The 23157-nt window shown below is 40.8% G+C and overlaps 1 protein-coding gene across 2 annotated transcripts in view; it reads right to left on the bottom strand.

Annotated features, from left to right (window-relative positions):
• The window catches only part of LOC133484629 (probable E3 ubiquitin-protein ligase MID2), a 120321-nt gene that overhangs the window by 64001 nt on the left and 33163 nt on the right, over window positions 1–23157 (bottom strand). For both annotated transcript variants that reach the window (XM_061787507.1, XM_061787508.1), the window contains exon 2: window positions 19055–19938. In XM_061787507.1, coding sequence (XP_061643491.1) covers window positions 19055–19882 — 828 coding nt within the window. In that variant the 5' untranslated portion in view covers window positions 19883–19938. The remainder of the gene's footprint in view (window positions 1–19054; window positions 19939–23157) is intronic.

The following is a 23157-nucleotide window of genomic DNA, read 5'->3' as shown; positions in this document are numbered from 1 at the left end:
TAAATGGGTAGAAGACCTTTCTATGTCCGCTGACTGTAATTACCGCATACAGATAAGTAACAATAGGTTTAGAATGACAAAAAACACAAATTTACATCTTATACAATATAAAGTGCTCCATAGAACCCACTTTATTCGTTACACTATGCATAAAAACCCACACTCGGGGGCGGATAATCGGTGCTGGCAGGAATATGGGGGGATTGCCGGGGTCGGTGCTGCGGGGCTGGGTTGGGGGTCCTTCTCTGTCTGTGGCTGTCCTGCCTGATGGGCCCGACCTGCAGGAGCTATGCCTCTTAATCACTCACTCTGCACACTCTTACACCGCTCAGTTTCTTTTTTCCCCCCACTAATCACACCGGGGTACATATATATTCAGGGTTTCTTTGTGGTTAGTGTAGGGTCAAGGTTGCGGGTGTCGGACCGGGTTTCAGTACGTCAGTGCTGTTTCCCAGTCCAGGCGCCCTGCCCCTCCACCCTGCCTTCCCCCCAGGATTTTAATGCATTACACAGCACTTTGATTGGCCCACGAAGCCCAATAGAAGACTGCGTGTGGATGTGACTTTCTTGTGTCGTTTGATTGGTGAACTTGAGTCAAACATCACTGTGGTAATCACGGTGGATTGGAGCAATGGTGCCCAACGCGGAAGACTAGAACCTAAGTCTAAAAATAGATTGCGCTCGCAATTATTGACAAATGAAAGTAGCGAGCAGGATGTAAAATAAATGAGTAAAAGTAAAAAGTATGCTTCCTTAAAACTACTCTGACAGGTACAATTTATCCAAAATGTTACTTGAGTAAATGTAAAAGAGTTATAAACCTTCAAGGGGAAATTCAACATATACTCTGCTGTATATATTTTTTGTTGCACACAACACACATGGAACCAAAACACACATATAGCAGGCATGCAAGGAGAGATGTGTCATGAACGGAACAAAGGACAGGACCCAAAATACACGACTCCAATTCAAATAGACAGTTTCAAAAAGAGCCAGATGAGGTGGCTGGGGGATCTGATTCGGATGCCTCCCGGACGCCTCCCTGGTGAGGTGTTCCAGGCATGTCCCACCGGGAGGAGATCCCGGGGACAACCCAGGACACGCTGGCTACGTCCTTCGGCTGGCCTGGGAACGCCTCGGGATCCCCCCGGAAAAGGTAGATGAAGTGGCTGAGGAGAGAGAAGTCTGGGCGTCCCTGCTAAAGCTACTGCCCCTGCGACCCGACCTCGGATAAGCGGTAGAAAATGGATGGATGGATGGAGTTTCAAAAAGAGATGTTTAATAAACTGGCAGAGGTCGGTACACAGGCAGGCAATCCGAAAAGGCAACAGTATCCCAAAAAACGTGAGGCAAAAAGGCAAGGTCAATTATCAGAACAGGGTCTAGGCTTACTATGAGTTGGTGACGTGGAAACAAGGAATGCTGGAACGTGACAACGAGGTATAACGAACAGGCGACCAGAAAGGAGACACGAGGTTAAATGTATGGGGTAATTAGGGTAAACGAGGCACAGGTGGGGAAGATGCTCTCAGGAGCAGGTGTGTATGAGACAGGGGGAAGACAACAACCATAACACACCCCCATGACAAGATGTTAGGGTAAAAGTGAAAGGAAATAATGTGGAACAAAAGTAATTTTCCTTTGATAAGCCTGAATTGGGAATCTAATGATCAAACCTGTTACAGATTTTCAGTATATCAGTCATCTAAATAGACAGAAAAAAACAAATGCAAAAACATCCCCAGAAAGACTAAAGTAATTATGTATTTCACTTAAAACGTATTTGCAAATTATTAAGAACACCGTGTATTGTTATATTTCCTTCTCGTTCCCTGAAGACACATTAGGAGCCACATACACGCTGTCACTATCAAGCTGCAATGACCGACTACAAGAGTTTTCGTCACAGTCACACAGCTTCCCCCGCAGCGGTCCTTTGCTCTCTTTCACCATATCATGTGTGGCAAAGTGACACTACAGATAATCATACCTCCAACACATGGACCATAACGCTCTGTGTGGGAGTCGGAGGAGAAATCATATTCGCTTCACCAAATAGTAGAAATCCAAAGCTTGCTGGTTGAGCTGTGCGGTCAACTCATAGCTTTTCTTATCTGCAGGCATCACAGTAAAACAGTGCCACTCTCACTCTCTCTCCAAACTACATTCTTGGACCAGGGCAGGGGCGGACTGGGGGGAAAAAGTGGCCGAGAGTTATGAACGGACTGGCTCAGTTCATGTGCGCCGTGGAGAGCCAGCAAGCCAGGAACAGACATTTCATGTAACCTGATGATTAAAAATAAATAAATAAATTTTAAAAAATTTAAACAATAAATAACAATATTTTGATGCTTTTCAAGCATAATTCATGGAGTAGTTAATAACCTCAAAAACCTAAAACTAAATATATGAACACAGGAAGACAAACGGAACAGAGTAAGGACCATAGATAATTTTACACTTGAGACTGTGAGTCCGGCGGCACCGTGACCGACTGGTTAGAGCGTCTGCCTCACATTTCCGCCTATATGGAGTTTGCATGTTCTGCGTGGGTTTTCTCCGGGCACTCCGGTTTCCTCCCACATCCCAAAAACATGCATGGTAGGTAGCATGGAAGTCTCTAAATTGCCCCTAGGTGTGAATGTGAGTGCGAATGGTTGTTTGTTTATGTGTGCCCTGCGATTAGCTGGCAACCAGTTCAGGGTGTACCCCGCCTCCTGCCCGATGATAGCTGGGATAGGCTCCAGCACGCCCGCGACCCTAGTGAGGAGCAGCGGCTCAGAATGGACTATGTGAGTCCCAGGATGTACATGTCATGGAAACAATAAGTCCCAACCTGGAAAGATGAGTCCCTGCAATTTATCATCACAGAATACAGATGCAGTAATCCTGCGCGATATCACGGTTCTTGCATCGCGGTCCCGCTATATTGCAGATTTTTATTAGAGGTGTTACTCAATTTTTTGTACAATATTTTTGTGTTATCCATTGCTCTTGTTTTCTCTCAGTATATTGTGTGTGTTTAGGCCTGTCATGATGGCAAATCTGACAATATATTTTCCCAAAAACTATCATGACAAACCATAGTATCGTTGATGTTTTTTATCCCCCTGATCTAAAAATATTAGAGCATAATAATTCAAGTACATCCTTTTTCAGAACAATTCACTTTTAATTCGAATTCTAAGAATAATGAACATTGACATTGTAATGTAGAACAAAAAATAAAACATCTTAGATAAAAAATATAAATAAACTCTCAGGCTCAGAGCCTCAGACTCCGGCTCTGTTCTAAAAATTGCACTTCTACAAATATTAAATATTGGCACAGCAGTATGAACAGTCATTAATGCCTTAACAGACAATATACTGCCAATCAAGTTTTCAGTTGATTGAGAAAAAGTGCAAAGTAGCAACATTAATGACAACACAAGTAGATCAAAGCAACCTGTTCTTATTCAAGATTTGTACTACTTTTTAAAAGTCTGCAGCCTTTCTTTAAACGTTGCTTTGTCAACATGTTCAGTAGCTACATCTCTTTAGAAGAGTAACACTATACTGTATATAATGTGAGCATACGTGTGCAATATTCACGTTTGTATTTGCATTGTTGGGCAAAGGGTTCCATAATTGCAAGCGGACGGGAAACGGGAGATGTCCCACCGTATTTTTCCACTCTGATGTTTTAAGATGTGTTGTCTTTGTTGCGACTTCATACAAATTTGACATACCAGCTCGTTGGTGTTAGCGAGATGGCCACGTTCATCTGGCTTGAATCCAAAATGTTCCCATATTGTTGCGGTGGCATTAGGCTTTGGAACTAATTTGATTAATTCCATTAACTGCAGCTACCGGCTCGCCGTCAAAAAACTTAGCTTTGTGTACGCTAATGCCTTCATTTCATACGCACACGCGCGCACACCCACATGGCCAATTAGACGGAGGGTCGCTGCTCTTCACTACCTCTGATTGGTTTAGAGGCCACGATGAAGCCCACCGTGTGTCTGCTTTCAAGTTGCGGAAATGTTTTTTTCTTCCTCAAATGACTGGGCAGCTGTACGCACCCTCTGTTCGTGTGATGCCTCATCATCACTCTTCCACAATGTCAGCTGTCACCCTTCGCTATTTTTTCTGCATTGCCCTGACCTGAATCTTCTTGTCTTCCTCTTCTTCTGTCCATACTTTTACGGTCATGCCAGAATTAATCTGACAGCAAGAGACTTGTCTTGAAAGGCTTCATGCCATTTTCTTTCAGTTAAAATGTAAAAGTTGTTGAACCAGCTATTTAAAGAAACAGATAAGACCAAACATACTGTATTTGACAAAAAACAGCATAATAAAAATGGTAGTGACATTATGGCATATACTTTGTATTCATCAGTAATTGAATTCCTTTGGACTTACACATTTCTAAGCAGCCTATCATCTTGTTTAACACCCTCAAGCTCCTAACAAGAACATTACTCAAGTGTGATTGACATTTTTTGCTTGGCACATTGTAAAACCTTATGCTGAGCTCAGATCAAAGGCCACACATTTTACTCTTTCAGTAGCATTACGTTTCATTTGAGATGTAAGCCCTGAAGCAACCCATGTTACCCACCAGGGTTCAGTGCTTCAGCCCATTAAGAGACGTACTGTACACTAGTGGCCTGCAACATGAATGCCACACTGAATGACAAGAACGTCTTGTTCAACCATGCACTTGCAGTACATCTGACTCTTTAGTTATATAAAAACAGGTGTGTTCACCCAAACAGCTGGCTTTTGGACCCTCTAATATGGCCAACATGATTTACTGTATCTCACTGTACTTTGCCTTGTTTGATTGGACTTAGTGGACAGGCCAGTCAATCACATTACTGTCATGTATTTATAGATGAGGTCATGTAACACATGATGAAGGCAGTGGCTATATATTAAGCCTGTTGTAATCATTGGAAGTGTTCAATCTCAATGAATGGCAATGATCTATTGGGTCCCTCAAGGGTCAGTTCTTGGACCCTTCCTGTTCAGCCTGTATAAATTCTTCAGAACTTTAATTTTGACTACCATAGCTATGCAGATGACACAGTTATATCTAGCAGTGTCTCCGGATGACTACAGTCCAATTGAGGTGTTGTGTCACTGTCTAAAACAGATGAATAATTGGATGAGCCAAAATCTTCTTCAATTAAACCACAACAAAACTGAGATAATTGTTTATGACAATAAAGAAAAGAGGACTGCTATTAGTAAATACCTGGAGTCACTCTCTTTAAAAACCACAGACCAAGTCCGAAACCTTGGTGTTCTGATAGATTCCGACAGTCATATCAAATCAATTACTAAAACTGCCTTTAACCAGCTGAAGAACATATCCAGAGTGAAGGCTTGCATATGACAAGCAGACCAGGAGAAGCTCATCCATGCTTTTATCTCAAGTAGACATGACTCTTGTATTGGTCTTCTGACTGCTGGACTCTCCAAAAAGAGCATTAAACAGCTCCAGCTCATTCAGAAAGCTGCAGCTCGGGTTCTGACCAGAACAAAGAGGTCAGAGCATATTACTCCAATTCTAAAGTTTTACACTGGCTTCCAGTCAGCTTTAGAATAGATTTTAAAGTTCTGCTACTGGTCTATAAATCACTAAATGGTTCAGGTCCTGAATACATGAAAGAAATGCTAATGGAATATATAAACCCAGTACGGCTCTGAGATCGACAGACTCAGGTCAAATAGTGGAGCACAGAGTCCAAAGCAAACATGGTGAAGCAGCATTTAGCCATTATTTCTCATGCTTTTGAGAGCATTTACACTTTTAAATGATATATTTTTTCTCTCTTTGTTTTAAATGTTTATAAGCTGTTGTTTTTCTTCGTTTTTAAATGCTTTTAATCATGTAAAGCACATTGAGTTACCTTGTGTATATAACGCGCTATATCGATAAATTTGCTTTGCTCTGCTTCTTGGCCAAAATATGGAGTGGGTGGCCCAATGGCACAACTTGTTGTGGCACAAAGTGACCAATGTTCTTTTTGCCGATTTAATGTAAACCTAACTAATTTACAGTATATAGTTTACCTTAAACAAATGAGCCTCTGTAGAGTTCTTGCCATAGAGAAAAATACTATTTTGAGAGAGAATGTGTAGCTGTCGAAACACTTCAGACCAATGGCAATGCCAACAAGGACATTTCTGTTCATGGCAGCAATGATTATTATTTTTTTTTCAAACTGGAAGCAACTCCCCTGTCCCACCACTTTCCCACTTCTGTTTGGTTCTATTACCCTGCTCACATGCTATTTAACCATCATTCTTCACTGACAGACTTGAGAATGATCTCAAATTAACAAGTGACACCTCAGGCACAGTACTTTGACATAAAGAAAGCTTCATATTGCGAAGGGAAACTCGCTCAGTAAATTGTTTAGCCTACATGGTGTTATTGTACTCCATACGGTTATTTTTATTTTTATTATCTGTTTGACCTTGCAACTTCATATAGCACTGTGTACTTTTCCCTATGCACCATTGTATCAAGTTTAGGTTTCTCTATAGGTTCCCCAGTCATGTATCAAAGATAGCCAAATATTAAATAAATATACTTTGATTTGACAAATTGTTAAAATAATACGATGCAGACACTGTCACTACAACTCATGCATTTGAGCTCATGAAGTTGACCTTTGGTATAAATTTAATATCAACTTAAAATGTGAATCACACGGCAACAACTATTCATTAGTGACTACTTTCCACTGTGTGCAGCGCCAAAGTCAACTAACCGGCTATTTTAGGAGCAGGGATGAATCAGAACTGCTTGCTGTCCTTGGGCAAGTGAAGACATGCTGTTCGTTGCACACTGGTGTCATTAGTCAAAACTAAGTATCTTGGAAATTTTTGGGAGTACAAAGCACACATAATTAGAAAGTTAGTGCACATAGCAAAATAAAATCCTGACAGAAAAGCAAAACATATATAACAATGAGTTAACTAATGCACCATCAGTAGGTTCAAATATGGTTGAATGAGTGTGTGTGTGTGTGTGTGTGTGTGTGTGTAGGGCTGCACAATTCATAGAATTTTAATCGTGATTGCAATTTTGGCTGTTACAATTTCATGAGCCTGATCGCCTGCGATTTTTGACATTTAAGGTAGCATACATCAATATGACTTATTATGTGGATTTAAAATGCCGACAAAGGATAGTGTTTTTAAATGAAGATTTCAATCCACGAAAAACAGTCCAGGGTGTCCCACATATACAGTACCTTAAAGTGTGGCGGGCTGCCACAATTAAATTTTGGCCGCCACAAATACAAATACATTTTGGCTTTTGCTGCACTGCGATTGTGCTGCTATGTGCTAGGGCAGCACAATTAATTGAATATTAATCATGATCGCAATTTTGGCTTCCATGATTAAATGAGCCTGATTTTTTTATTTTTTTACATTTAAAATGCAGGCACTGCTGCATATGAAAAGTGCTTCGTTTTCAGCAGTGCCCGCAACCTAGTCAACTAGCCACCAGGGGGCGAACGTATAGTTAAGAAGAAGAATCAGAATCACCTTCTATTGTCATGAACATTTCATGCATGCATGCACACGAAATTTGTTCTCTGCATTTAACCCGTCACAGTGAACACATACACATGTTAGTGGAACACACTGGAGCAGGGGGCAGCAGAAGCACCTGGGGAGCATTTCGGGGTATCAGTGTCTTGCTCAAGGACACCACAGTCGTGAGTCCGGGGGAAGTTGGCGGATGGTCCAGTCGGGGTCTTGAACCTAGGTCCCCGACAGTGGCAGGCGATGATCTTAACCATTGGGCACGGATGCCCTAATACCTGAGAGGTGACATTCTACGTCCCTTGAGCAAGCTTCTGTCGCCAGGGATCCCCGCCTTTGGCCGCCACCCAGCTCAGGATGCACCCGACCCCTCTGGCCCCTCCCACAGGAGGTGAGCCCATGGTAAGGGGGACCCACATTGCCACTTTAGGCTGTGCCTGGCCAGGCCCCATGGGCGCAGACCCGGCTACCAGGTGCTCAGCTTCGAGCCCAACCTCCAGGCGTGGCTCCAGAGGTGCCCGGTGACCCACGTCCGGGCAAGGGAAATCCTTCGAGCAGAAATGAAGCCACGTTGCTCCTGTGTCCATCAAGTTCCTCAGGGAGTCTGAGTTGACGCCAGCTAGCTCTCAAATAGAAATTCCAATGTGTGTCCTAGTTTTGTTTCTTTCTCTATCAGATTCCCGCTGTTGAGCCTTTCTGGTCTCGTCGCTCTTCTTGTGTTTCCTTGTATTAGAAGACCCAGTTGTTTGCAATCAAGGGATAGCTGCAGAAAACCTCTGCATCCGCCATTGTTCCCACAGCTTCCTTCTGGCATCGTTAAGGCTTCGTTAACGGCCTGCACCGCTCAGTGGCCAACTGCAAAATAAAAACCTAAAATGGCATTGATGTCCAATGTAGTAATACAGTATCAGAAGCTTTTATTTGGAAGTTGGCCCTCTCAGCATGTTGGCGGAGAGGCAGTGTGTCACGGTAAGACACTATTAACAATCGTTGTAGCGGCTGCCTTGATTTGGCTGAGTTTTTGGGTGACCTGACCGGAGTTCTTTGCAGTTTGTGACTGTACACGACTGAACAATGGTCAAGCAGAACAACGGAGATTTGACAATTCATTATACTGACGACGGGTATTTTCAAATGAAAAGTTGGTGCTAGCAGCCTAATGTTATGGCCTTCTTCGCATTAACTGTATTTGTTTCCATTAAGTTGCAAATCGTGATCGCACTTTGTAATTTATTCAGCTAGGCCTTGCTAAAAGTAGAATAATTTTTTTAATTATTACCTATCATTTATTCTTATTTAAAGATTAATTTTGAACATAAAACTGTTACATATTGTTTGTTAAAATCTAGTGCAATAGAAATAAAGATTTTTCGCTAACATGAGGAATAATCGTTATTAATAATCATGATTACAATACTGATCAAAATAATCATGGTTATTATTTTGCCCATTATCGTGTAGCCCTATGTGTGTGTGTTGATGCTGACTGACATTCAATACTAACTGTAAATGTTTCTGTTATGTATTTCCCTACATTAGCCCTGAATCATCAACTCTATCAAGGAGGAATTGTAGGAATCTGCTGTGCTACTTGCTTTTTGTGTGCTTTAAATTAGTCTCAATGAAATTCGGTAAATACAAAATGCTATTCTGAATTGAGTCTCAAAGCTATGCTGATAGACTCTGTGTGTCATCGGTTTCCTCAAAAAGTTCCCCCTTTCCTATTGCATAAATCTGATCTGCAACACAGATTAATACTTATGAGTGCTTATTCACACATTTTTCACAAACAATTCTGAACCTTATGAAAAGTTGGGAGTAATAATGATGGGAACCAAATAGAAAGTACTGTAACTCTTTCAGTTCTACACAATGATCATTCTGATGTAGTTATAAATCCTCTTATAATTTTGCATCTTGCAGACACCCATGAAATACATTAATAATAATACAGTTTATACATACATGCAATACAGCCAAAGTAAAAATAAGATCTGGATGAGTCTGCATTTGCAGCTCTTTTTAGGCTTTTTGCACTTTTTATTAAAGAAAGTTTTCAAGATGGCCATTTAGCCTGGTTTAAACATAGACTCTATTTGAAATGTTCAGAGTAAGTACTGCAGACAGAAAGTCTTCAGGGAGAAATGTTTGTGTGGGTATTGTGCTTGTTCAGACTGACCAATGAGGGCAGCCTGTGGTTGGGGCGGGAGGATTTCTGGAGCATATGTAAACGGAATAGCATTTGCTGCTTTGCAAATATAGCTAAGCAGATCTATTTCTGTAGCTCACTTGGAAAAATGGGGTATGAGAAGCTACTGAATGAATTGGAATGGATGTATCTGATTAGTGGTTTGAAACATACACAGGCGATAACGATGAGTGCCTCTAGCCATATTCTTCTTTCTGCATACCACTGCTGACATCAAAACTCTTAAAAGCTTCCCGTGTGCGCTCGGCATAAATTGTGCACAATGCACAGATTAGGATTGATTTGTTAATCTGTTTCTTCTATGACCCACCACACTCTATAGTGTACGGTGGCCTGGAAGTGTAAAACAATATAACAAATTGTGAAACACTTTAACATTACAGAAAAAACAAAAACAAAAGACGAAACTAACATTTCAGAAAACACAAAAAGAAACACGAAACACTAACATTTCAGGAAACAAAAACAAAAGACGAAACACTTTAACATTTCAGAAAACACAAAATAAAAACAGAAAAACTTTTACAAAAAGACGAAACAAATTACAATTCTGCTCATGCACGTCTTCAAGTGGTACGTTAGGTTTTAACGTACTACTACGTACCGTATTTTCACGACCATAAGGCGCACTTAAAAGTCTTAAATTCTGTCCAAAATGGACGGGGCGCCTTATAAAGTGACGCGCCTTATGTGTGCACAGAGTTCCAGAATCTATAAATGTTGATGTGTGATGAGCGCTCCGCTTGACTGACTGGGAGCATTTTCTGCCGACACGCTGCTTATATAGAGGAAAAGCGGACGTGGCTGAGGACAGCATGCGGCCGTTAAAGGGGGAAGGGTGCGCGTGACAGAGGACGCTAAAGGCACGCCCCCAGTAGGTATATACCGCCGGTGTGTGCATTGTGCAAAACAACATCGGTTTGGCTAAGGACCCCCGAAAACGGCACCTACGAAGAGACACGCTTACGAAGCACAGTTTAAATTGCAAGCTATCAGTTACGCGGAGGAACATGGGAATCGAGCATCCGCAAGAGAATTCAAGATCAACGAATCTCTGGTTCGCAAGTGGAGGAAGCAGGAAAACGAGAAGACGAAGCTGAGTTTCCGCAGAAACAAGGCGAGGTGGCCCGAGTTGGAAGACCAACTCGAGCAATCGATTAATGAGCAAAGAATAGCCGGGAGAAGCGTCTCTACAGTCACCATTTGACTGACTGCAATAACTTGGAGCTTGCCATCATTCCGGGAGGCTTGACGAAGCAGCTCCAACCGCTGGACATTGGTGTAAACAGGGTGTTCAAAGTGAAGTTGCGAGCGGCGTGAGAGCGATGGATGACAGATGGCGAACACAGCTTTACTAAGACTAGGAGGCAGCGCGGGCGAGTTACGCCACAATTTGTGAATGGATTGTGGATGCTTGGGCTAACGTGTCTGCTTGCACTGTTGTTCGAGCTTTCGTAAAAGCCGGCATCATTTCTGACGAGCCGCACGGCAACGAGACTGACTCTGACAATGACGAGAGGGAACCTGGTGTGTTTGATGGAGAACTTGCCCAGCTGTTCATTACGGATACAGAACATGAGGACTTTGATGGATTTGTGGATGAGGATTGATAAAAAAATAACGTCAGTACATTGTTAAATACTTCAATAAAGTTCAACCGAACTCAGTTTTTCTCCAGCTGCCTTTTTAAAAACATTGTTTTAGCCTGCCTGCATGCTACCGTATGTTTTAAGCTAGCGTATGTTTTACCATGCCTGCGCCCAATAATACGGGGTGCACCTTATGTATGTGTTAAATACAGAAATAGACCCCGTAACTGAGACTGCCCCTTTTAATGCGGTGCGCCTTATGCTCGTGAAAATACGGTATTCATCCTTGTGATTTTACATCGTTTTGATTTCATCTCCTTCTCCAGCAGCTCTCAAGGATCACAGTAGCTTCCCCCTGGCAAAAGACTCGCACGCCCTCCCCTCCTCCACCCACAATCACCCTACATATCAGACTATAGAGCATCTGCTTCCACATACATGCACACCCCCGACACCTATAAATACACCTATTGGAAGGCCATTATTTACCCTCCTACACATACACTGGAGGGCTCCCATTCTGTAATATTAACAGACATAGTATGTGCATGTTTGTGGGCAATGCGAAAACAACACCCACTGGCAAAGTTCTAAAAAAGGAATATACAGTATAGTAAGAGAAAAGACAGGAAGCTGATGTGAGGGAAGGAAATGTACCAACATGTAAGAAGTGGCAAATTAGAAGAAAAAAACAACTTATTTTAGTTAAGGGATGCCCTTTAAAAAATATATTTGAATAATTAATGATCAAATGTTGATTCACTTTTATTCAGTAACAGTCAACCATCAGATAACACCCACTCTGAAATTGTGGGATTACAGAAGATTCTCATTCAATTCACTTACTATAAATCCGTGTTATATGTAATTAACAGTATTGTAACATTTTTTGTTAATTTTCAGTTTAGGCATTGATCACACAAAAACAGTTCGTGTGACTGTGTGCACTGCTGCACAAGCTCAATTTAGCAAAAGCGGGAGTGAAGCTGTAGTGGGAGCGGTGAACTCCTTAGAACTCCTACTGTTAGATTGGTGGTGGAAGTAGAGGATATGGGGGTTGACAAGTGGAGGGGGATAAAGAGAAAGATGGAGGGCTTGAGGGACTGAAGCAAATGAAGAGTGAAGAAGGGAGTCAATGTGTGAAGACCATCTTTTTTCAAAACAGGAAATAATCCAATAGAAATGTTGTCTGAAGTATTTTCTGCAATCCTCTTATGTACATAACAGGCTATCATCAGGTACAACACATGAGACCTGTCAAGACCTTTCACAAGAACTATGCTTGCAAAACTTTCTCCCTCAAACCTTCAAGTGGCCAAGATCCAGGAAATAAAAGAAGTGATGTTTAAATAAAGAAAACAAAGGCATATTTCCAACTGATGTGATCTACTTCACACATTTCATAAATATCATCAGCATTTTTGAACGACTGGTTAGCACATCCGCCTCACAATTCTGAGGTCCCGGGTTCAAATCTGGCCTTCCTGTGTGGAGTTTGCATGTTTTCCCCGTGCCTGCGTGGGTTTTCTCCCAGTACTCTGGTTTCCTCCCACATTCCAAAGACATGCATGGTAGGTTAATGGAAGACTCTAAATTGTCCATAGGTGTGATTGTGAATGGTTGTTTGTCTATACGTGCCCTGCGATTGCCTGGCGACCAGTTCAGGGTGTACTCCCTCCTCTCGCCCAAAGTCAGCTGGGAGAGGCGCCAATTTACCCGAGAACCTAGTGAGGATAAGCGGTGTAGAAAATGGATGGATGGCTATTGATGTACTTTAAAATTTATAGGCCCCTTTTTTCAAGTGACGTCGCGGACTCGAGGTGACATACAAATTAATTTCCGGTTTCTGGTTCTGGTCCTTGTGTGGCTGTGTAACCTTATTGTGTATTAAAGTATTTCCTCTCCAGACACTTATTAACTTGCATGCTATTTTGCTTTTCAAAGTAGGTTACTCTACGCCACAGGTGTCAAACTCAAGGCCCGGGACCAGATCTGGCCCGCCACATCATATTAAGTGGCCTGCGAAAGGAAATTATGTGCTTGAACTGCCATGATTCTTGCTAAAATCTGTAGAAAAATTTTTTATTGTCATATGGAGTAAATATTTCCAACCATGTTTTTGTTACCAAACCTATTTTTACAATACAGTAACTTAAACAATAGTTACAAAGTATTACCCTTGAATTTCGATTTCCAAACTATTCATCTATCAATTTGTTGTCTATGTAATAATATAAGGAGGTGATTCAATATTTCTATAATTTCACAGCTGTGGTTTCACCATTTACACAAGACATGATTAAATGTTGGGACCAAACAGAACAGCCGTTTTATTTACTGATGTATTCTCTAGCGCAGTGATTCACAACCAGTGTGCCGGGGCACATTAGTGTGCTTTGAGCGCTCTTCGGGTGTGCTGTGGGAAATTATAAAATTTTACGTAATTGCTCAAAAAATTCCAAAGGATGCAATCATTAACCAGCAGTGCTGACATTATCCAAACTCAGCCTATTTATTGGTTTAGAGATGCAAATATGTTATGCCCATGAGAACAGCATCTGGGTCTGCTCCTCTGTGTGCAACACAGCAAAGGAGCGTGTGACTGAGGTAATAATTGTGCGACACAATGTATCGATAATGAAATTTTTAAGTATCGATTTTTATCAAGTCGTTTTTGTAGCCATATACATTATTTATATATCTATACATTCCAAAATATCTAAGCAGTGTGTGGAAAATACTTATTACATAAAACACATCTTATTTTTGATTGAACCTAAAAAATGTCCAGCAAATCCAAAAATGTGATTCATTGATCATCAGCAAGGTCATGCCAAATGTCATTGCTCACCCAAGGTTGTATTGCCCAACTTTAAGAACCACAATAGTTTATATGCACTCGTATGCAAAAGGTTTTCACTGAGGTGGAAATCAAAGAAAAATATGGACATGGTTTTCCTTGGAGAGTGTCAATGTAGCTGTAAAAGTACTTTAACTTCAAATTTAAAAAAATCCCCTCCCAGAATGAAGCAGAATAAAGTTAAATATATAAAGCGCCTCTTGACCTACATATTCAATGATTAGGTATGCCCTAATAAGACCTCCTCTGCCCCGGTTTGCCATGATTGAAAACCAGATTATACGTTAGCTGCCACTTGCCAACTGGAGTAGAGCCAGGACTCGGACTGCCTCTGTCCCAGATGTGGACACGATGGAGGATTTTTAAGTAGAGACAGTTCAAAGCCTTGGCTGCGGGGAGCTTTCCAAAGAACCACAAGAAAGGAGCCATGAAGTAGAGGAGAAAATAATAGGCGAGCCAGCTACATTTTACTATAAACTCTGCCAGTTAAAAAGAATGAGGTGGCAGGAGCAAGTAAGTGTTAGCAAAAATAAATACAGTTTTCCTCCAGGTTAAACTGATGAAAAATGCTGAGCAGGTTGAATTTTGCAGCCATATTCATGCTAAACTTAGCCAGACACAGTTACAAATCATCAATAATAGAGAATTTGGGGATTTCATTTCCCCTAAAACCAAACTTATGTTGCAGCTGAGAACATCCGTTCAGTGGTGTTTCCCTTGAGATGGTTTGTCGCACAAAGATGAAATCTCTTGCACATGACTACTGCTAACTGATTCTTATACCCAAACTTTTCTTGTACAAGCCAACTATAACAGTATGATAGCTATTTTCCCTTAACTAAATTAGACAAACCAATGTTTTCTCTTCAAGTCAGTGTACAACACAATGCACATTTCTCATGGCAATGTCCACCAGAATACATAGAATAGTGAGTGATTATGCTTTTAAATTAAGACTTTAACCCCCCAAAAACAGTACAGGGTTTCCCACATATACATTTATGTGTGGCAGGGCGCCACAATTAAATTTTGGCTGCTACAAATACATTTTGGGTTTTGCTGCACTGAGATTGTGCTGCCATGTGCTCCTTCTGTGCATCTGCTGGGGCTGCACAATTAATCAAATTTTAATCGTGATCGCGATTTTGGCTGCCACGATTAAAGACTTTTCACCAATCTTATCGGCCTGATCGGTATTGGCCGATAATTACCATTTTATGCTGATCGGCTTTAATGTCATAATTCGCCGATCTGATCAAAGACGTCATTGATTGGCTCCGCAAAAGACATTTACTCCGCATCGCCATCGTGCACAGTATATTTGAATCCAAAAGCTAGTTTATTTTTAGCCTTGTCGCGTGTCTTTTGACGTAGTTCTGTAAATATCTGACGGCCAATAAAGTTATTTAAAAATAAATAAATAAAAAAACATGTCAGCGGTGTGGGACAGACAACTGCGACGGACAACACGTAATGCCCGGATCAGACTACAAGACAAATTTGCTCTATGTCAGACTACTACAATAAAATCTTGTATTGCGATACCACCCCATCTCGTTTTTTACGATCATTTGGGTTTTATCTTGTCAACTCAAATGTGACCGGATACACTCGTTACCGTGGTGCTGCTAATTTGCTGGCATTCTGTCGAATTATGCTCTAAAGTTTCGGCGTGGGTGAAGTAATTTAAATACAATAAAGTAATTTAATTATAGTAAGTTAGCACCCATTATTTCTGTCATGTTGTAATGTTGGTTTGACCTGACTAATTAGAAGCCATGACCTGACAAGGAGTTATTTGCAACGTCTATGGAGCCAAGGCACATATTTTACAATTGAAAAATTTCACGGCACACGAACAAACTAAAATGTCACAAAAAGTGGATACATTAATTACTGTATGTACTTCCTGCCATCTAATAGAAGAGCATTCATTTGTTCTGTCTGTCACTATGCCTCACTGACATAAATAGATGAACAAAGACACATTATTTATTGAAAATATAATTTTTTGAGCAATTAAGTACACAAGTATATACAATAAATTAACAGGTCATTTAAATCGACACATAGCTCCATCTTGTGATCGGATCGGTTACCGTTTTTTTAAACTCGCTGATCGGTGATCGGCCCCAAAAATCCTGATCATGCAAAGCCTAGATTAAATATGCCTGATCGTCGGCGATTTTTTACATTTAAAATGCGGCCGCTGCTGCATGTAAAAAGTCCTTAGTTTGTACCAGTGCCCGCAACCTAGTCAGCCAGCCACCAAGGGGAGAACTTGTGGTTAAGGGCCGACACCGCGCTCGGTGGCCAACTTCAAAATAAAAGCTTAAAATGGCATTGTTGTCCAATGTAGTAATATAGGATATCAAGCTTTTATTTTGAAGTTGGCCCTCTCAGGGGGAGAGGTGGCGTGTCACGGTAAGATTATTAACAATTGTTATAGTGGCTGCCTTAACTTCAACTTTTCAGCTGGCCTGACCACAAGGAAAAAAATAAATAGAGAGGGAAATCATAACTGTTGAGTTCTTTGCAGTTTGTGCCCGTGCACGACTGACCAATGGTCAAGCAGAACAACGGAAACGTACCCTTCTTGACAATTCACGATATTGACGACAGGTATTTTCAAATGAAAAGTCGGTGCTTACAGCCTAATGTTATTGCCTTTTATGCATGAACTGTATTTGCTTCCATTAGGTTGCAATTCGTGATTGCACTATGTAATAACATAGTTATTCAGTTAGCACTTGGTAAAGTGAATTTTTTGGGGTACATTTATTTTTTTATTATCTATCATTATTTAAAGATTAATTTTGCACTGAAAATTTTACATATTGTTTGTTGAGAAGTAGTGCAATAAAAATGTTTTCCTAACATCAAGAATAATCATGACTAAAAATGATTGTGACTAATAGTGATTACAATATTGATAAAAATAATTGTAAATATTATAACATAATTGTGCTGCCCTAATGTCTGCTAATGATGGACACCACAGATTTCCTTTCTGATACAATACTGAAAAAACAGCCCCTCAAATGACTGATGTATCAAAAGTATCAACATTTCATTTTGCAAATCAATCTTCTGGTAAGTGGCACCACCCCAAGACTACGTACAGTCGTCAGGATCTTCTGAGTTTAGGATTATGCCGCAAAAAGACTATTTGTTGCAGCACCGGGCACGGCAAGCCCCCATCATCCCCCCTGGTCCTGTGGGAAGCACTGAGATTGCCTATCTGTACTGCACTATCCTTTGTAAATTAAATAAATGATATTTAACTTTGTGTTTCCTCAACCCAACATTTTACCCATAGCTTTTGGTATACCCACTCGGGTCACGGGAGTGCTGGCGCCAATCTCAGCTGACTTCGGCCAGTAGGTGGGGTACACCCTGAACTGGTCACCAGCCAATCGCAATCTGCCTCACAGTTCTGAGGACCAGGGTTCGAATCCTGGCCCCGCCTGTGTGGAGTTTGCATGTTCTCCACGTGCCTACGTCAGTTTTCTCCGGGCACTCCGGTTTCCTCCCACATCCCCAAAAACATGCATGGTAGGTTGATTGAAGACTCTAAATTGTCCTTAGGTGTGAATGTGTGTGCGAATGGTTTTTGTTTATATGTGCCGTGCGATTGGCTGGCGACCAGTTCAGGATGTACCCCGCCTCTCGCACGAAGATAGCTGGGATAGGCTACAGCACGCCCGCGACCCTAGTGAGGATAAAGCGGTACAGAAAATGGATGGATGGTTACTACAGTGTTTAGTCTCTCTTCAGAGTAGTAGTGTAGGCTTTTGACTTCACCCATCTGGTGCATGCTGCAATACCAAACAAACTGAGAAATAACAACATGCAAAACACAGAAGAAAATGACAACGATGAAGACAACAGAATAGAAGACGAAGAAGGAGATGATGATGACGCGACTCAGTAAAGAAGATGATGTCAGACATGTTACAGTGCTACAAAACATGGTGGAATGCAATGACAATATTTTTGTTTTTCATTTTTGGGAAAACTGTCAATGGAAAATGTAACTATCCTGTTTGCAGAAAATGCAGCAATAAAATTGCCACAAGGGGGGCAAAAAGTGATCACAGTTGTAATTTAAAGTACACTTTATTCATTTTGGTCGTTGCTATTTATAATTTATGATGTGCAAAAAGGGCATAGGGGTTCTACTTTTATAATTTTTGTATTCAAAACAAAACTTGAAAATATCTATTTGATAAAATGGGAATTTATGAAACAGCAAAGATTGCATATCTGTATTTTAAGATGTTCTATGTTCACTTTTATCCAACCTTTTCCAACCTGTGCAACGTCAGTTGTTAGAAGAAGAAACACAGTAGAACTTTGGTGATAGAATTAGCGACAGCTCGTGCCTCTCTGTTGTTTATTCACCCTGACTCAGCAGTCCCACTCTTTACAAGGAAACTCTGAAAGCTCAGCGGTCACATGGAATGCCAGCTCATCGACTATTATGATGACGGCCTTCCCTATTGCTCGCTGCTGCTCTCTGCTTACGGGCACTCTGTCCGCTCGCTTCTTTCACATATTTGTCTTTCTTTCTGATGAAATCTCATTATGTGCGTGGACATGATGGGAATGAGGCAGTAGTAACTCTCATAAATGTCCTAATGGTTGGGAATACCAACCAAAGATATTGTGACAAATGTGTTTTAGATTAAACATCAAAGTGGCGCGATATGGGAATGGGAATAGCAGCTTTTAACGATAAATCATTTTATACAAAGTAAGGTCTTATCATGAAAAGACAATGAATGTCTAAAATAAGTATATGGCACACAATGTCAACTGAAATGAACATGAAGGACTTACTTTGAGCTTGTCAAAGCGTTCGGTGAGTGAGGAAACCTGGTGCTCACGGTGCCGCCCTACCAGTTTGCAGAGGGCACAAATGAGCTGGTCATCCACGAGGCAGTACATGTTGACCTTCTCGTTCTCATGCTCAAGGCATGTCAGGCCGCGGAGGTGCGTGTCGGGCACAGGATCCACCAGGCGGTGACTGGTGAAGGGCTTCTTGTTAGGGTGCGTTGCTCGCAGACAACGGTCACAGTATGACACCTCGCATGTGATGCACGTCTTGACGGCCTCGCGAGGCGGATCCTGCTCGCAGAATTGGCAGCAGATGCGCAGATCCATTTTAGCCACAAAAGCCGGGCTGTGGTTGGCGTTTGTGTGGTTAATGTGATTGGTGTGATTGGCGTGCGGGTGGGGGTGTGGGTGGCTGGAAGTGGCTGGGCTGCTCCGGGCGCTGCTTCCACTTGTGCTACCACCACCACCGCCGCCAATTGTTCCAGCCATTGTGCCACTAATGGTGGCGGTGTAGGGCCGCTGCAGGCGCCGGCTCTCAGTAGGTGAATTGGGGCCGCTCAGGGAGGCCTTTTGAAAGCGGTCTATAATGTTCTGCAGCGTCACATTGCGCTTAAGGCTCTCCAGCCCGCGGTGATTCAGCGTGATGACGTAACGACAGGTGGGGCACTGAAAGGCTGAAACAGACTCAAGCGGCTTACTGGATGAGCAGTGTGACACGAGGATGCGGTGGGCACAGTTGAAGCACAAGCTGTGGGCGCACGGTAAGAGCAGAGGATCTTCAAACAACTCCAGGCAGATTGGGCAGGTCAGCTCAGACTCCAGTGTTTCCATCTTCAGTTGAACCTATCTAAAGAACACATCAAATCCCACAGAAGCTGGTCTTTTACCTGTGTTAAAAAAGAGAAAAATATAGGATCAAACATTTATGACACCAGATTAAACTACATCACTCAGTGCAGAACCAATTAAAATCAAGGATCTATAATTGGACCTTGTGTAGTAATCCTTCATTTATGTTGGGGTTACATTCCAGACCACACCCACAATCTATGAAGTAGCAACCAAATATTTATTTTATTATTTATATATATTTTAAATCTTCATGCATACAATACCAACATATATACACACATATATTTTTACACACACACAATATATATTTATATATTTATATATATATATATATATATATATATATATATATATATATATATACACTCACACAACCCCAATTCCAATGAAGTTGGGATGTTGTGTTAAGTATAAATAAAAACAGAATACAATGATTTGCAAATCATGTTCAACCTAGATTTAATTGAATACACTCCAAAGACAAGTTATTTAAGGTTCAAACTGAGCAACTTTATTGTTTGTATTCAATGAAATATAGGTGGAACATGATTTGCAAATGCGACACGGTGAGCGACTGGTAAGAGCGTCTGCCTCACAGTTCTGAGGTCCGGGGTTCGGTCCCCGACCCCACCTGTGTGGAGTTTGCATGTTCTCCCCGTGCCTGCGTGGGTTTTCTCCGGGCACTCCGGTTTCCTCCCACATCCCAAAAACATGCGTGGAAGGTTAATTGAATACTCTGCCCGTAGGTGTAAATGTGAGTGCGTATGGTTGTTTGTTTATGTGCCCTGCGATTGGCTGCCAACCAGTTCAGGGTGTACCCCGCCTCCTGCCCGATGATAGCTGGGATTGGCTCCACCACTCCGACGACCCTTGGACCCTTGTGAGGATAAGCGGCTCAGAAAATGGATGCATGGATAATTTGCAAATCATTGTATTCTTGTTTTTATTTATGTTTAACACAATGGCCCAACTTTATTGGAATTGGGGTTGTATATATATATATGTATATATATATGTATATATATTTAAATATATATATTTATATAAATACATTTTAAAATCAGGATGCACTGAACCCGCAAAATGTTAACCATGATTTTGCGAGGGAAAGACAATTTGTTCTGGATACAACAACCTTCATAAGTGCAATAATTTACAACTCCGTCAGATTAAATTTAGTGACCGAAGCATTTGACCATGTGGTTTTTCTGATTAAATTTAATTGTTGCTCCATGTTAAATTAGAACAGATACTGATGAACCTGTATTCTGACCTTTGTGGTGACGTGGACTCGGGAGTTATATTGGAGCAAAATTGAATGAAATAATTTTGGAGAAACTGACATCTACTTATCAAAATCATGAGCTGCACACAACTATCAACATTCACAATAGATTCCATTGAGAAAAGTGGGGGCAGAATCACTCAAACAAACAATTCTTTTCTTGCATTAGAGACCAACATTCCTTGATATATGTTTCCATTTTTTCTGCCATAGGAGGAAGATAAATAAATAAATAAATAAATCAACAGATTTACTCAGTTTTATGTATTCAAGCAAGGACAAACACCTGACCCCAAGCACAGATCAACTTTAAAGACACTTTTAGGTGTTGCAGTAAAAACTAAATAAGGAAATTGATGTCATAACTCCCTCTACATCTCAGTTGTGATTTTCCTCTTTTTTAACAAGGAGAAATTGTTGTATACATACACGTAAGTCACAATGAAGAAGCAACTTTCAACAATCTGGCCAAATGTGTGTAATGTGTTTGCATTTAACACGTTAGCATGCAATACAGGTTGAAGTATAGATAGTCCATAGTCTCAAATCATGTGTTCAGATCACAGAAGTCCAAATTCCACTTCATTGATTGCAGTATCAATAAAGTGTCATATGACTTGATCCGGAGAGGTTTTCAGGAATCTTCAGGTTTGCTATTTTCAACAATCAAACAACAAAGTACTTCCTTCTCCACAGCAGGTCCTAAACCTGCCACCCTGTGGTTAAAAGAACAATAACTTTATAAGTATAGCTTCTTCCATTATACAGTTGTTAAAAAAAAAAAAAAAATATATATATATATATATATATATGTATATATATATTTGAATAATACCTGGGTAAACATTGTTTGTTGTGGTCAAATGGAGTTTGACTATGAGCAGCCACGCTGCAACACTGCCAGGTTGGCAGGGGGCAAGAGCAAGAACAAATCAAATCAAATGTCTCAACCTATCTCCTGGCCACACTTCATTGTTTGCAAACTTTCAGGGATTACTTGAAGGATGTTCGAGCAACGATCTAATAAATAAAATTTTCTTCATTGGCTTAATCAGGACTACACAGTACCTTCTCATTTCCAGTTCTAATTTGAAGTCACCAGCACCATGATTGCACTGTCTATCTCCATTGAAATCTATTATGGTACATGATTTTTAAAACCAGCAAATTCATCACCTGAATGAACACCCCCCATTTAACATTAGACCTTATTCAAAAGCAACATGGTTCTGCACTGTGACAAATGAATAACAATAACATTTGATACAAATTCATGCAGATGTTAGTCTGAAAAAAGGGAGTGATCCTATTGCCCGTAGGTGGACAACAAGTAAATAAATGTACTTTGAAAAACAGCTACTGTGGCAAGTGCACATCTTCTACCACTGTTTTTCCTCATTCTCTATGTTCCTTTCTTGTTATGCATCTGAGGTTTTATGTGGTCGTTAGCACAGAAACCAACAGTGTTGGGATAAACAGACTGAGTTCAGTGGCGAGCTGCCACTGAGCGAGTAAGGAGCAACCACAGCTGTAACTTTTAAGTACTGGGGTAGAGATTAGTAATATTTACGGAAAAATTAATGGAAAACAAAACGAGGGAAACAGGATGTAGAGAAAAAAAAGCAGGGAAAATCATAATCCCAATGACAACAAGAATGATTGTGTCCTCACCTTTATACACTCTGGTAGAACAATAAAATACTCACAAACATAAATAACAACATAGGATTATATGTGATCATAAAGAAAACAAATCAAATATTTATTATAGTGTAAACTGCTTCCTTCACCAGAGATTAGCAAATAACATAACAGAATTGCAGAACAGATTAAAAATGTCCCATGACAACAAAGGTGATTAAGCACACACAAACAAGACAGAATCAACTGATTAAGACCATCAAATTGATAGCAGTTTTTTTTTTTTTAATCATCTAGTCCAGAGAATAAATCTGGCCAGCTCGAGCTC

The sequence above is a fragment of the Phyllopteryx taeniolatus genome, chromosome 10, assembly GCF_024500385.1.
Source record: "Phyllopteryx taeniolatus isolate TA_2022b chromosome 10, UOR_Ptae_1.2, whole genome shotgun sequence".
Taxonomy (NCBI): Eukaryota; Metazoa; Chordata; class Actinopteri; order Syngnathiformes; family Syngnathidae; genus Phyllopteryx; species Phyllopteryx taeniolatus.
Note: the sequence above shows the minus strand (reverse complement) of the source record. Positions and strands in the feature narration are given on the sequence as shown.